At 36.6% G+C, this 16439-nt stretch overlaps 1 protein-coding gene across 2 annotated transcripts in view; it reads left to right on the top strand.

The window, feature by feature from the left end:
* Positions 1 to 11751, top strand: part of LOC134790795 (long-chain fatty acid transport protein 4-like) — a 29137-nt gene extending 17386 nt beyond the window's left edge. For both annotated transcript variants that reach the window (XM_063761735.1, XM_063761736.1), the window contains 7 exons: positions 633 to 766; positions 1838 to 1896; positions 2643 to 2786; positions 3069 to 3142; positions 6375 to 6602; positions 7061 to 7214; positions 9747 to 11751. In XM_063761735.1, coding sequence (XP_063617805.1) covers positions 633 to 766; positions 1838 to 1896; positions 2643 to 2786; positions 3069 to 3142; positions 6375 to 6602; positions 7061 to 7214; positions 9747 to 9898 — 945 coding nt within the window. In that variant the 3' untranslated portion in view covers positions 9899 to 11751. The remainder of the gene's footprint in view (positions 1 to 632; positions 767 to 1837; positions 1897 to 2642; positions 2787 to 3068; positions 3143 to 6374; positions 6603 to 7060; positions 7215 to 9746) is intronic.
* The last annotated feature ends 4688 nt before the right edge of the window (positions 11752 to 16439 follow it).

The raw sequence follows: 16439 nt of genomic DNA, 5'->3' as shown, positions 1-16439 counted from the left end.
TATCTTATCACGATTTCAGTTATTGTTGGTTTAAAATATTTTTTATCTGTACCCAAAAATACACCCTAGAACTAGAAACATATATCCTATTATCACAGACCTAAAATAACTTAAAGGACTAACCTAACCTAAGATCATTTTAAAACCACGATAACCACGATACCCTGGTCTGATTTTCAAACTCATGTAATTAAGATACATGTTAATATGCAATAGGTATTGTAATAGAGCGTGCATCATGCACTTCTAAATTCTTGGTGTTGTTTATGTTTGCTGCTTACCCTCTGTAACCATTATGTATTTTTAATAAAGTTTAAGAAACACAGTAAATACAGTGTGGACGATGTTACCTATCTATGATACTCATAAGGCAGCTGCTTGATTTAGAATTATATACTTACTAGCGACCCGCCACGGCTTCGCACGGGTTAACAAATTATACACCTAAACCTTCCTCAAAAATCACTCTATTGATAGGTGAAAACCGCATGAAAATCCGTTCAGTGGTTTTTGAGTTTATCGCGAACATACAAACACACAAACAGATAGACGCGACGGGGGACTTTGTTTTATAAGGTGTGGTGATGTATCTCGGTCTAGGAAAACTTTATCATCGTGTTTGTTGTAACCAGGTGGCGCAGTACATCGGCGAGATGTGCCGCTACCTGCTGGCGCAGCCGCCGCGGCCGACCGACGCGCAGCACCGCGTGCGCATCATGGTGGGCAACGGCATGCGCCCGGCCATCTGGCAGAACATCGTTGACAGGTCACTTGTTATAGTAATTAACATTGAAGGTACATGTGTGACAAGGTAGCTTGGATTGCTTGATTTAAATTGTCACGTCGTATGTGTGCCTATGTTACGTCTCCAAGTCAAGTCGCTGGCCCAATATTACAGGGTTCTATGTTACATTTTCAAGATAGTTTAAATTCGACTTAATGTCACTATGACAATGTTCAAATATCAGTTCGATAAAAGTGAAACATAGAACCCTGTAATATTGGGCCAGCGAAGTGTACGTACACGGCTATCACACTCCGAGCTTCGTTTTGGTGTGTGAGTGTGAGCGATATAACAGAGCGGTGTGCGGATAAGACCACCATTGCAACAATGCATCGCAAAGGTTGTTCTGAAGTCGGGCTGTTTTCGAATTGATCAAGTCCCGAATTAGAAAAATAGGTACATTTGCTTATGAGGTACAGTCAGCAGCAGAAGTTGCTAAGCAGGCGAGACCTTGACACGCTCTTATTCTCTTGACAATAAAGTCGCGTCAAGATCATTTTGAACACCTGGCCCGCTTCTTCTTCTGCTGACTGTACTTACATTAATTTGGGTTTACTTACTCAAAAGTGGTAATGAATATTAATGTGTTATTTTACATAATATGTATGAAAATTCAGGAACAAGAAACATTCGGGAAATTTAATTTAGCTCTTATTAGTGATTTCTATCACCTTCGTAAGTAAGTATGTAGTTTAATTTTTCATATTAAATTAATTCGATATCCATATTATAATTAGATTTAGTTAAATTTAATCGAAATAATTACCATTTTTAGAACATTACTCGTTTACCTAGTACCTTTATTACCTACTTATATAGTATAGTACCTATAAGGACTAACCATTCAAATAGAAACGTTTGCAGCTGAACTTTTTAGTAATAACCCAACCTCATTTACTTGCGCTGCTATTTAAATACTTATGTAGTAATTTATCGTGATTTGAATATAAGAAATAAGTTGGGGTCGGAGCGGTCGCCTAATCAGCCGAAGGCATTGTTTTCTTAATGAATGCACGAATAAGCTAATTTTGTTTGTTGTGACACCGTTTACAGGTTCAAAGTGCCCCAGATAAATGAAATTTACGGCGCGACGGAGGGCAACGCCAACATAAGTGAGTTTATATTTTATCACTTGTATACAAAGCTTAGTACTATTTGTTAAACTAGTTATGATAACAGGGTATTAGCATATAGTCAGGACGAATTTCGTTGAAGTTATTAAACTAATAAAACACGGTCTTTTAAAGATTTTGAATATATCATAAGATAGAGGTACAGGTGCCATTATTAGCTATATAGCTATAAAAACGGTTTATTAAATATTATTATGAGAATCTACTCGCGGATTCTTTATAATAATTTATGACAGTTCAGTTCAAATCTCGTGCCAGTTGTTCTGAATCAGCCTATTATACAGCCTACAGTTGAAAGTCAACCCTAACAAAGATTTCATTACACCAAATCAATTTCAATCTCCAGACGAAATTGCAATCAGAAGTTAATAAACTTCTTATCTAAAGTCACGATCATCAAAAAATATCAGCTGATAACACAGGTGTTGCAAACACCACAATACCTACCTTAAATCCTTGAAATAGCTTAAGAATTTCCTTCAACCCATCATCAGAGCTGCGAATTTGTCATGTTGAGAGATTACTTCGCTCATTTGTCACCACAAGCTGCTTTGCCTATTCACATAGTCATCTATTTAGCATAGTGCTAACTTGTCACAATGTGATCGCGAGTTGTCGCTCGAGATCCAGGGGAGAGCATAGGGCTACACAGTGGGATACAAATAGGCACACTAAAATAGGCTACCTAGTAAAAAAAGTAATGTACATTTTCCTTGGTGTTTTAGTAAACGTGGACAACACAGTGGGTGCGGTGGGTTTCCTGCCGAAGATTCTGCCGGCGAGCGCGCTGCCCATCGCCGTGGTGCGCGTCGACGAGCAGGGCGCGCTCGTGCGCGGCCCTGATGGCTTCTGCATCCGCTGCGACCCGGGTAACATTTATAATACATACCGCATTATTTTACCATATTTTTTGTTTTGTAAGGATCTAGTTTACACAGTCTACTGTTAAACTGTTAACTTGGCATTCTCAAATACTTAGAGATTTGCTGATAGAGATTCCCTTAAGTTCGCCTGTGAAATTGTTTTAATTCTAGATTGTTTTCTTTTTTTACAATAGGTAGGTATAGGTTTTATTTTTAGATTTTTACTTCATAATCTTCATATAACGTATTCGTTGTTAGAGTTTGTATGATTTTTTTTCTTAATTTCAGGCGAAACGGGCATGTTCATCGGTCTCATTGCTCAGGGGAATGCTTCGAGGGAATATTACGGTTACGTCGACAAGGTAGGTTGATCATTCCAGCATTTTGTGTGCTAAGAAAACTGATATAGGTACATATTTTGAAGCTAACTATGGAGTTATAGCCGGTGCCTACTTACAAGTGTTTCATTATAAAAACTTAGTCACACGAGTCATAGTCCTACTATCCTAACCACTTGGAATACTTAGATGGGACAAGTCTCGTAAAATTTAGGGTTAAAATGTCATAATGTTATTGCCGATCACACAAAAATCCGTGGGTACAGTGGCTTTCAAAAATGCATGAATAGATGTCGACCGTAATGCCTTAATATTACGGTTGAAACATGTCCATGCACTTTTGAACGCCACTGTAAATTGATTTTATCATCACGCGTAATGGTATTGTTGGTGTACGCGGTTCATAGAGACGCGTATACAGTGTTGTCACATACAATTTTGTCTAAGTGGTAGAACACGATGCAAAAATTGGTAGAAATAGGTAGAATTTAAAATGAAAAATAGGTAGATCTACCTACTCAGAATAGTCAGAAAAAAAGGCGCGAAATTCAAAATTTGTATGAAATATCGATCCTTCTTGCTTATATTTTTAAATTTGCCCCATTTTTCTACTGACAACGCTAGCTTGTCAGAGTACAATTATTAAAAATGCATAAAAAACATTTATGAACAAGCAAATCTTGTCAGTAGAAAAAGGCGCGAAATTCAAATATTCTATGAGAAGATATCCCTTCGCGCCTACATTTTTCAAATTTGCCGCGTAAGGAACGTTTTGTTACACGCATGGAGGAAAATTGCTTATACCGTAAGCCCCCATTTTCAACGCGCGTTAAAAAAGCTCTTGAATCTGTCCGCACTCTAAATTCGATTTAACGTCCCAGGCTTAAAGTCGAAAATCCAACAACGCTTCATAAAAAGCGTCACCGCTGTCGTGTGAATAAATACACATGTATCCATTTGTGTCAGTCAAACGCTTTTTTAACGCGCGTTGTAAAAGCGCCCGGGGCGTTTTCTAAAATAAATATCAAAAACCTGATTCTCACAGATCCTGGTGTTTTGGGTTCTTTCAACTCAGAATCACTAGCATATTCAATTATGATGATAAAATAAAATGTCCCAAAAATTTGTATGAAAATTGTACGTTCCACTACGTCACGCACATACAAGTGAAATTTTTTTTCATACTAAAACGTGACGTAATGTAATGGACATTTTGGGACATCTTTTTTTAATGGTGGGATGGAGAATGCTATCGATTCTGAGTAGAATGAGCCCAAGAACGTCCAGATTTGAAAGAATCAGGTTTTAAATATTTATTTTAGAAAACACCCGGGTATGGGGATAATATTTTGAAAAAAAAATTGGTAGATTTGACGTCGAAGGTGGTAGATAGGTAGGACGCAGGTAAAATAGGTAGATCTACCTAAAAATTGGTAGATGTGACAACACTGCGCGTATACAATAAACGGCAATAAAACACTGAAATATGAAACCTATGGAAGTGAAACGTCAACGAATAATGCGTGCCACTGTGACGTCATCTTAGAACTAAACATGGCGGTTTTAGTGCTGCCCAGAAGATTTTTACTGTTGCTAGGTTTTATCGATACATCGATACCTTTTTAACGTTCTCGGCTCATTTTATTTAAAATACTAAGTATGTATTATTTGTGGAGTTTATGTTTTAATAGGAAGTAAGTAAATAAATAAAAATTCTTTATTAGTATATTGTTATGTGAAAAGATACTTTGATTTAGTAAGATGTGTGGAGTCTAGGACAATTTCGTGCTTCAAATTTGACAGGTAAACGAGATGACGCTGTACTACTCAATACATATTGCGATTTTTGCGGTAACACTGATTTTCAAAAGTTGACGTTTGACAACTTAGTGACCGCATAACACATGGCGCAGTACAGCGCCATCTGTTTTGGATGTCAGAATAAGTGTACGTGTTTTTCTTGGACTTTACCTCTCCATTACAATCAATTTTGTTGTGTTGCTAACCCTAAAGTCTGTAACACACTACCGCACTGCACCTCGACCTTGGTTCGCCGTATCTATAAGTGAGAGCGATACAAAATTCAAGCTTATTAAGCGACGGGTGAAAAAAAACAAAACACCTTCAGAACATTTTTTTATTACAAAAATAAGGAATGACTTCCGCTCTTCAACTTCTTCAACATTTATTCAGCAAATAGGCCACAAGGGCATTTTTATACGTCAAAATAATAACAATACATTAACCATTTTATAAATTACAACTATATGTATATGGTCTCTTAATGTCGAATTATATAAAAAAACTATAATAATGATATAAAAAAGCCCGCAGGGCAGCTTGTGGAGTAACGACCCCACGGACCCGAGTGCTCCCGAGAGTCGGTCAGGGTCTCCATCTCCAGCTCTTTCTTTTTATGTTCATTTCTTGGTAAGCTATAAAAATGATTTAATTATTAAATTAAGATAATTTAGTTGGTTTGAAGCGGGGTAGCATGATAAAATAAGAAAATATAAATAGGCAATCATAATATATCGATATCAAAGTCGATAAATAAAGTACAACCCTAGCTGAAATGTTTACATTATTTAAGCGTAAAAATATAGTTAAATAAATCCAATCACTTCATGATCTATAACTGCACAGAAGAACCTTGCTATTTATAATGTGAAACATCCTTAAATTTCCCAGGAACATTAACAATAACCAATATTTTTCATGTAAATTATAGCGTACCTGTGTATGGTTAAAGATGGCTGATTTGGTGGTTTTCTTATGCCGCACCCTAATACACTACACACTGGCATATTCGCGACGTAATTATTTACATTTGGCTTCAATTATTTTCAATCACAAGCAAAATATTGAAAGATAATTAATAATTTTTGTTTTCACCACGACTTTTTGACAGGACAAGTACCTGCTGAACTGACAGACAATGACATTTGCGTGACTAAACATGGCGGATTTTCGGCCGCATTAGGTATTTACGTATTTTCATGGAACACTTTATGTCCGTACTGAAATACTGTCACCTTTTTTTGCTATGGGTTACAGTGCTGAGTAAAAACGAGATAGATATATATTTATGTGTGTGCCGTCAAAATGGGTGCTATTTCTATAAGCAATTGTACGTATAGAACAATATGTCTTGTCCCTATTATATAGGTCTATGCAATAAAATAGTCAGCTAGCAATTATTACTCGGCGACAGTTTATTGAGTTCTACAAATGTTTTTCTTTTCTTTTATTCCAGACCGACAGCAACAAGAAGCTAGAACGCGACGTGTTCCGAAAGGGCGACGCGGCGTTCGTGAGCGGCGACCTCCTGGTGGGGGACGAGCTGGGCTACCTGTACTTCCGCGACCGCACCGGCGACACCTACCGCTGGAAGGGCGAGAACGTGTCCACGGGCGAGGTGGAGAACGCGCTCAGCGCCAGCCCCGCGCTCGGCAACAGGGAGGTTGTGGTGTACGGCGTGTCGGTGAGTCACAGCTGGCTCTGCCGATCTAAACATATTATATTGACATAAAGTTTTATGACAAGAAATTAATTGCGTACCGGGATTGATTATTGATAGGTTGCTTATGCTACGTGACAACGGGCATAACTATACTAGATTAATCTAATGATAAAGTCGAGTAGAACTTGTTCTTGTTCCCTTCAATGCTCTTTTCTTAGGTCTTTACTCTGTTCTGCACATAGAGAGTAGGTCACATACGTCACGTGGTATGGGAAGACATGATCTCCAGACTTTTTGTATGCAATATACAGGTTCAACCTACACCAATGCCTTAAAATAAAATTGTGACAACGAAGGTACCTACTTAATTGATAAAATCATACAAATTGGGCCGTTGATCAAGTTGGAATTGAATAATTGTTGTGAAGGTAATATTACTATTACTGTGAGTGATATTATTAGAATGTATTGTATTCCAGATTCCCGCGAACGAAGGGCGGGCGGGCATGGCGGCGGTGGCGGACCCGGCGCGCGCGCTGGAGCTGGCGCGGCTGGCGCGCGACGTGGACGACGCGCTGCCCTCCTACGCGCGCCCGCTCTTCCTGCGCCTCGTCGACGACATCGACATCACCAGTGAGTGGGACAGTCTCCGACCGCCCAACCCCCGGACCCGACTATCATAATTATAAATGCGAAACTATACAGGGTGGAAAGGCACGACGATCCTTCCCAGAAGTATTAGGTCGTTTAAGTGATACAGAGACTATTGGTAATGGTAAGAATCGTTAATTGAGTAAAAAATAAAAATTGCAAAAATACTACTTTTTAACTGTGGTGATAACCCTATAGCATGTGCACATGACGGCTAGATTAAGGATCTCCGTCGGGAAAGCTCGGGACTTTACACTTTTTTCCGATCGTTGACAGTATCGCAATGATGTATGAATGACGCATAAATGTCAAATAAATCAAATGCATGCAAAAATATTACAAACAATTTTATTACTTTCTTAGATAATTACTTTTTTCCAATATTTAATACTATCTTCTTTTCACATACGGTGTTCAAATGTACCTCCGTGTATTACAACGCCGCCGCAGCCCGTACCCGAGTATGTCGATGCACATGCGATATAGTGTATGCTCTTCGTCATTTATCCTCCGCAGAAAGCACCAATTAGCCTTTGTCTCATTTCGTCCGCAGTTTCACATTCCGTTTGGTTTGGTACACCATATCTTTTACACAGCCCCACAAATTTAAATAGCCACGAGCATCTAACATTTTTATTTGAAGAATATGACATTCAATAAGTATAGTTCAATGAAAATTTAATTTCAAACATCAGACGTCTTGTCTATTTCCTACCACGCAAGAAGGTTTGTTAGTTTGGTATTGAAGAAGTATTTATTCTTGATTTATTCTTAGTATTTCATTTTTGCAAGTTCATTTGGTGCAACTAACACAACCTACATGTAATTTTTTATTATTTTAAATAGTTTCCAATTATTCGAAAATAATTTTGTGAAACGTGTTAAGAAACTAAAACCTTTTTATCAGTCAAGGAAACCAGAGATATTTATAAGACGATTGCGTACTTTTGAGTGGTTGTCAATGTCACCATTTGAACTGTCGTTGTAAACAATGTTGTGGTTAGTATTATTAATATTAAGGAATAACATAACTATTTCATTCAAGTATTGAACAAGTGGAACCACTAAGAAAGCGAAAATCCTGCAATGATTCTTACCGTGCTGTAAGCAGACCTAATAAAAATGGTTAGATGGCAACAAATTAGCATAATTTCCTGTCGAATACTGATTGTTTACAAGTAAGTTCATTGACCCTGTCACCTGTTAGGGTTAGAACAAAGTAGTTTTTTGCGTGGATGTTTAAAAGGTCATAATTTAGAAACGGTTGCCCATATTAACATAGTTTCTATGGAGAAAACATAGAGCTTAGGCTAAACTATCTCCCATTTCCGGAAAGGATCGTCGTGCCTTTCCACCCTGTATATGAGCGTTTTCCAAAAAAATGTACATTTCATTCATGTCTTCAAAATATTGACTTCTTAGGCTCATTTTACTCAGAATCATTTATTTTGTACATTCACGCCTCATACATGAAAATATGTCCCAAAATTCTTTATGATAAAAAATTTTTCTAGTGCGTCACGCTCATACAAATAAAAAAATTATTTATACAAAAATGTGACGATCTGGAAAAGAAATCTTGGGACACATTTTTTCGTGTATGAGGCGTGAATGTACAAATGATTCTGAGTAAAATGAGCCCAAGGAGTCAATATTTTGAAGACATGAATGAAATGTACATTTTTTTTTAAAACGCTCATATACCTACCTTACTATCTGTCTGTCTGTTACTCCTTCATACGTAAACCGCTAAACCAATTTGGATTAAATTTGATATGGAGAAAGCTTAAGGCCCAGTGTAATAGTGTTTATCAATCATGATCATGATCATTCCATGCAGACGAAGTCGCGAGCAGAAGCTTTTAGTACTAGTATCCCAAAACGCCAATCGGACCTTTGTACCCTACCTACTTATAGAAATTATTATGCGACGTTTCATTCGTATCTGTCATCCTGATCCATTTTTACTTTTCGATTGGCGTTTGTCGATAAACGATTGTCTTAGGGTCGGTTGCACCAAACTGTTCGTATCGTTAAAGAGTTCGCTAAATTTTTATGTATGGAAAGTTTCATAGTAAAGTGCCGGGGCGCGCCGGCTGACGTTGATCAGTCTGTCAAATGTGGTTGGTGCAACTGGCCCTTAGTCTTTATTGTATACCTACTCTTATTTTTGACATGTAATCGTAACACGCTCATAAACATCGGGTAGGTCCGTCCCGCGCCCAGCACTCTTTAGCTAAGTACTCGTACCTATCCAGAATTTACTCATAATCTTTTGAATTTCATCGATATCATCGAGCTGGTAACACGAGGAAGAAAACCTGGCCGTCGTGTTATTTATAGCGATCGTGCTATTACATTTTATAGAGTAGGTAATTCTTATGCTCGTTATCTATGCCCAGGCCATCCATAAACGTTAAAACATTAATTGCCACCAACAGAACATAGTTTTGAATTTATTATAGCTATCCTCATAACGATAAAAATATGAAAACTTTGATTCGTTTCCCCCAGGCACATTCAAACTAAAGAAGCTGCAGTACCAGAAAGAGGGCTTCGACCCGGACGTGATCCGTGAGCCGCTGTACTTCCGCGCCGGCGCACAGTTCGTGCCCGTCACCTCCGAGCTCTTCAAGGACATCTGCAGCGGCCGCGTCAAGCTCTAAACGGCCGCGTCACGACCCACGCAAGGGAAACGTGCGTTTACAGCACGCGTGAGATTGACGCAGACACATTGGGCTATGAGCGCGCGTATGAAAGCTACTAATGTTATAGGTACTTAGTTTGTATGTGTGGATATGTACGGGGTATTGGTTGCATTTTTATCATTTAATGGTGTCATGTGCCACTCGAGTGTCGAAACGATAAAAGTGCAACCATCTCAGGCACGCCGGCTCATATTATTCCTACCAACCTGGCAATTTGCCGTACATTTCTGATTCGACAATTATATTTACATACAGACCCAGAAATCTACCTATACGGCAATTATTCGTAACATACGATTAAAGAACTAAGTGTGTATCTAACGTTGTTATTTTATAACTGCGCTTAAAACCCAATGTTAGGCAAGACGCATGAGCTTCATAAAAAAACATCATTTTTGTTATAAATAATATTTTCGTGTTGTTTTCTGTATGTTTACAAACTCATGCGCCTCTGGGCCTCGCTCGATGCGTTAGTACTAGGTATTGCACCGCACTCCCCGAGCAAAATAAAAAGTGTCGAGGTCTGCCTATAAAAGTCGAAAGATTTTGCTCCATTAATGAACATATAGTAATTACCTATTGTTATAAGCCGGTACTTAGCTTTCTTGAGCACGTTTTTTTTTGTGATTTGGTACAGGGTCGGAGCTTGTAGCAAAATTGTGGTTTACTTTTAGACCGTGTTGAAAACGCTGGTCTGAGACCAAAGTGAAGGCGGATAATTGATTTATACGATTAATTGATGCTGTACTATAATTAGATTACCCTTCATATATTATGCTGATTATAATATTTAGGTGATATTTTTACGTCGTTAACTTATTTAGTGGAATTGTTTTCTCAGCACTTATTTGTGAAATTGACTATAATATTCTGATGCGGTTATTGGTATTTTACGTGCTAGTAAAATGGTGGTAGAACTATTTCCGTAATTAGTATGTTACTGTTGGTTTGTGAATGTTTCAAATCAACGAGTGTTGTGGTGGTGCAGGCGAGCAGTCAATTAGATGCGTAGGGCATGTTCAATAAACACCTGTTTATCTCTAATTGCGTAATTATATTTCATGAAATATATAGTAACAGCAAGTACTTGATGACGACGCATTTTTTGTATATAAATATTCTTTAAAAAAACATGGCAATTGGTAGTATTTTGGTAACCTGAAATATTTTTTTGTATATTTATTTAAATTAATTACCTATATGTAACAGACTACACTGCTAAAAATGCCACACACCCAATGAATGAAAGTCATCCGTAAGCGGAATTAAAGATATTTTTAAATATTCAATTTTTCAATAATTTTCAGCCTTCCTAATGTTAAATCCTAATCAATTTGAAGCAATAAATATTATCTTAAACATTTACCCACATTATTATTGACACTAAGAATGTGAGAACAAATATTTAGTCTAATACAAATATATATGTAGGTAGATAAAATATATTGTAGATAACATTCCACCATCTAGTCTCATAAGCAGTTTTATTTGGTGAAAGTGCACCCAGCATTCTTTATGATATATCTTTAAGTTCCTGTTTGAATTATAAGGATTTTTTTTAAATTTTAAGACAGTTATTTCAATGGAACGTCTATTATATTGTTTGAAAATGATTTCAAATATGTGTTGCGTGCAGCTGAAAAAATGAAACTTGGAAAAACAAAGCGTAACACTACAAACTTTGTATGGACATTCCATTTAGATATCTGTGCCTTGCAACAAATTGCACTTAGAACACGTACCTAGTGCGCCGTCGAACTACGCTCCGAATTTGTTAAATATATAAGTTGTAAATAAATACCTAAATTATATACCTACTGTTGTTTTAATTATGTGTGAAAGGGAAAGAGTGAAGAATCTCAATTGTATGTCACTCTCACTGCCATATCATGTTATACTATACGACGATTTTGACGACCGGTCTGGCCTATTAAGCCGACGGGTTCAAATCCCGGTAAGGGCATTTATTTGTGTGATGAACAGTGATCGTACATTTTCCAGCACTTTTGGTGCAGCAGAGTGGTGTTAACGGAATTGGTATAGATAATTTCAACTGAAATGGTAAATTAAGGTTAATTTAACGTAATTAACGCTAATTAATCATTAAGGGTTGAAATTATTTATACGAATTCCGTTAACACCACTCCGCTGCACCAAATCGATTCGCGTGGTGTTAACGGAATTGGTATACATAATTTCAACTGAAATGGTAAATTAAGGTTAATATCAACGTAATAAACGCTAATTAATCATTAGGGTTGAAATTATTTATACCGTTAACAACACTTTGTGCACCAAAAACGCTGGAAAATGTACGATCCCTGGTGATGAACACAGATATTTTTTCCTGAGTCATGGGTGTTTTCTATGTACGTACATATTTGTATATATATATCGTTGTCTTGAGTACCCACAACACAAACCTTCTTGAGCTTACCGTGGAACTTAGTCAATCTGTGTAAAAAGTCATATAATATTTATTATTATTTATTATCATAGCGTGTATGCTGTAGTAGCGACTAAACGTATACTTGTTGAAAATGTAGAAGAGGTACTTGATGAGAGGGTACAGAATAAACCCTTTAGTGACCATCGGTAAACCTTGCGATAAGGTTTACTTACCTACTAATCCGCACTTAAACAAGATTTCCTAAAACTCCGTGTGTGAGTAAATGTTTTCTGCCACTCTATTATTTTATCGAGTTATTGTACAGTCCACTGTAAAAATATGGGTGTAGACAACTTCCTCAAAAATATGTCCCATAGTTCTTAATTCACTGACATAAGAGTTATGGGACATATTTTTGAGATGATTTGTACACCCATAATTTTTACAGTTTACTGTACTAATTGTGTTACTGACAAACTATAGGTACTTTGCGGGATTAATCAAACGATGTTGCACATTCGCTATCTCGTATTTATTGTATACAAGCTCAAATAACAATTAATGATCGCAATAAATGCTAAAAAATATTTTAATGACGTTTATATGACTGCACCAACTGCGTAAACAAAATAATAGAACTTTATAGTTAGTGTTTCTGATCTTGCACAAATCAAGAACAATAGCAGTCAGCCTGCAGTTCTAGCTTGACCCACGGTCCAACCTATAGCACTTGCTTCAATTAAATTTGAACCATTTTCAATTGGAACAGAGTCTCATTTCTTTTGATTCGACCAATGTTAAAATTACAGTTTTCATACAAAGTAAGGCCTGAATTTAATCATGTTTTAACGGACATGTTAACAATTTCTATTGTTCTTGATTTGGAAAAAGAAATCAAAGAATACTAAGTAAAACAAATTGTTTTGCATTAAAATATAATCTGAATTCTTACATGATTAATATAGACTCTTTTAACGCAATAAACTGCCGAACAAGCGAAGACTAGACCCAAATATAACAGTGCTGCTGCATTATCTACTTTACATGACATATACCAAGCAGTATTTAACGTGTTGCCTACTATTTTTAACCGACATCAAAAAAGGAGGTTATCAATTCGACCGTATTTTTTTGTATGTATCAGAGCTCCTTTTATAACTTGTAGGGTTTAACTTTAGTTACCTATCTAATATTACGTATTGTTATAAGCAAGCCATACAATTTGTTTTTATTCAGCAGCACTATCGTATTTTACAAAAAAAATCTGAACGTAGTACATTGTACAAAGTACGAAAGGGCAGTGATAGGCAATTTATAGGTCGGTCACACTGATTAATTTAAACCCTAAACTGGGCTGTAACCGCGAAAATCGAAGTTCGCAAATTGCGGGCATTTTTCTCTGTCACTCTTATTACGCCTTCATTGGAGTAAAAGAGAAAGATCCCCGCAATTTGCGAATATCGGTTTTCGCGGTAGCCCCTCAGATCTATATGTAAAGGGGCCCACTGATTAACAATCCGCCGGACGGTATCGGCCTGTCAGTTAGAACAAAATTTTGACAGTTCCGAACAACTGACAGGCCGATACCGTCCGGCGGACTGTTAGTCAGTGGGCCCCTTAACAATCTGATGCCAGTGATACTTGCTTCAATTTTTTCAACTTTTTAAAAACTTAAGGTAAGTCACGTCACTGATGTGACGTGTAGGGTATATAGACTGGAGGAAACCGGCCTGTTTTGAAAAAAGTCGTCGACATCTCTTCTAAATACCTAAAACTGGTAGGGATGTGTTCCTCGTGATCTCTAGAATACGAATTGACCGGTTTTAGTTTATGGAGGGGGGGACGGGTCGAAAAAAAGGGGGGCAAAGATGACGGCCGACCATCATTGATATTTGTTCACATCTTGAGTCCTATGGGACCGATCGGTTCGTGTGAGGTGTCGTTTGAAAGAGTATTAAACGTGCTATTATTGTTTTATAATAACCGTAGTCATAACTGTAGTCCTTTACAAGATATTTTAAAATATTTGATTTTTTACCGTGCATGGATAGCATAAGTACTGATTAAATATGCGTCTAACTTAATAAATTACAATTATACCGCAATTATTTTATTACAAAATATACGAGATATTTCATTAGCTTACCAAAAACATAAGTTTGATTGGTGTATGATATTATATAACCAAGTAATTACGAATTTTGTTCAGCATGGGTCACTAAGCGCTGTCACGTAAATGGCGGGCGACCGGCGTCAACTTTTCATTATTTCTCGGGTTCTATTTTATTGATCAGTTGGTGATAGATACCATTTGAAAGAATATTAAACGTACTATATTTGGTTTTCAATAACTGTAGTCATTTTCAAAATAATTGAAAACATATGATTTTTTACCGTGTATGCACATGCAACTCAATAAATTATAACTTTACCGCTATTAATGTAATTACAAAATATACGAGACATTTCATAAGCTTTCCAAAAACAAGTTTTATTGGTGTTTGATATTATATAACCAAGTAATAATGAATTTTGTTCCGCATGGGTCACTGCGCACCGTCATATAAATCCCAACAAACAATTAGGCGACAATTAGCACCTATTTTCTTACCTAAAGACATAGCCTGGCTCTAGAATAGCTACATATTTAGTCTTAGTTTTACAGGCTCTGGTGACATAAAAGTGTTCAAAAGGTTTATCTAAAGATTTAAGATCTACAGTAGCTGTTTTGGGCGCTATAATGCATGTTAAGCTGCTAGTGTTATAGCTTATAGCTCAAAGTGAATTGAACAACCTTAACATCTATATGCGTAATAGTCTGCAATTTGCACTTAAGTTTCTAAACGCGTGATAAAGTCTTCTACTTATAGCCTCTTATATCGCAATCGCTACTTAACTCTCTTGTATGACTTACAGTCGAACAGAGAAGTTATGAGTCGCTATTATAGATTTAAGATCATGTAGTTACAGACGAGCGTTATTTAAATACCGTAGTACTCTCTAATCTCATAACTGTCAATAGAGTCATACCTATAAGCTAAAACTACAGTGCCAAACGCCAATGAATCAATAGGTAAGCAAAAACTATAAATTAGACAGCAAAATAAAATAGTAAATAAATATAAATATTTTACTCAATATTGACCTAATGTTACTATTACTATACTTAAAACCGGAATTCACGGGTAGTTATTGTTCACTGTTTCCAAAATTAAATGTGGTAGACCACAAATAAAAATATATTGCATTAAGATAAATTTGCAAAGAATCAGAGGCCCTTTAAAATTTTGTTTTAATAATACATATATGTACCTAGTTGTTGACAGTATAATTAATTTCGCCAAAATAAATCCGCAGATAACGCCGGCATCAGTGCACTAAAATAATTACTCGCCATTAGATTTTACTTCAAGTTATCAGATTGTAAGCTTACAAAAATGCAACGAAAGTAGATAGTGGCAAAGAAAAATAACGTGCAATTACAAATATTGACCATAAATGCTAATTTACCATCTAAAGCTGAAACTATCACCTATGTGGACCTACGCTGTTACTCAAATAGTAGTCACTTATTTTGCATCCTGGAGCGTGCCGGCGACAAATATCCCTTTAAAGCGCCACATTAAGCCTCAGATCTCAAGGTGATTTTAAATTATTAATTACGGAGTGGGTTTGAAAACGTTTTACGTGTAGATGTGAGTCAAATAACAACACAGATATTAAGTACTTTATATGCAGTGGTCTTGCAATCATGAAAGCTACGAACTTAACAATGTTATGAACCTAGAACTGGGCTTTTGTCAAAACATACTTAAGTTTCCTGTGATAAAAGACAAAGCAAATAAACCATCATTTATATCGATATTTTATAACAGAACCTCACATTTTGGATACTTATATTATCAAATGTACTGTCAAACAATAATAGAATGCTGCTGGTCTACCAGGCGCTCGCCGCGCCGTGTGTTTGCTTGCTTGCTTGGCGAAATTGGTCCTGGCTTACATATATATTTATAATTGTACGGTAACTAAACAATATTTTTGGAAAGTTAATAAATAGTTTGTTGATTTTATTCTAAATATTTCACGCTATATTTACTACATTATCTC

The sequence above is a fragment of the Cydia splendana genome, chromosome 5 (assembly GCF_910591565.1).
Source record: "Cydia splendana chromosome 5, ilCydSple1.2, whole genome shotgun sequence".
Lineage (NCBI taxonomy): Eukaryota > Metazoa > Arthropoda > Insecta > Lepidoptera > Tortricidae > Cydia > Cydia splendana.
The sequence above is the reverse complement of the archived record's forward strand: the minus strand, read 5'-3'. Positions and strand labels throughout refer to the sequence as shown.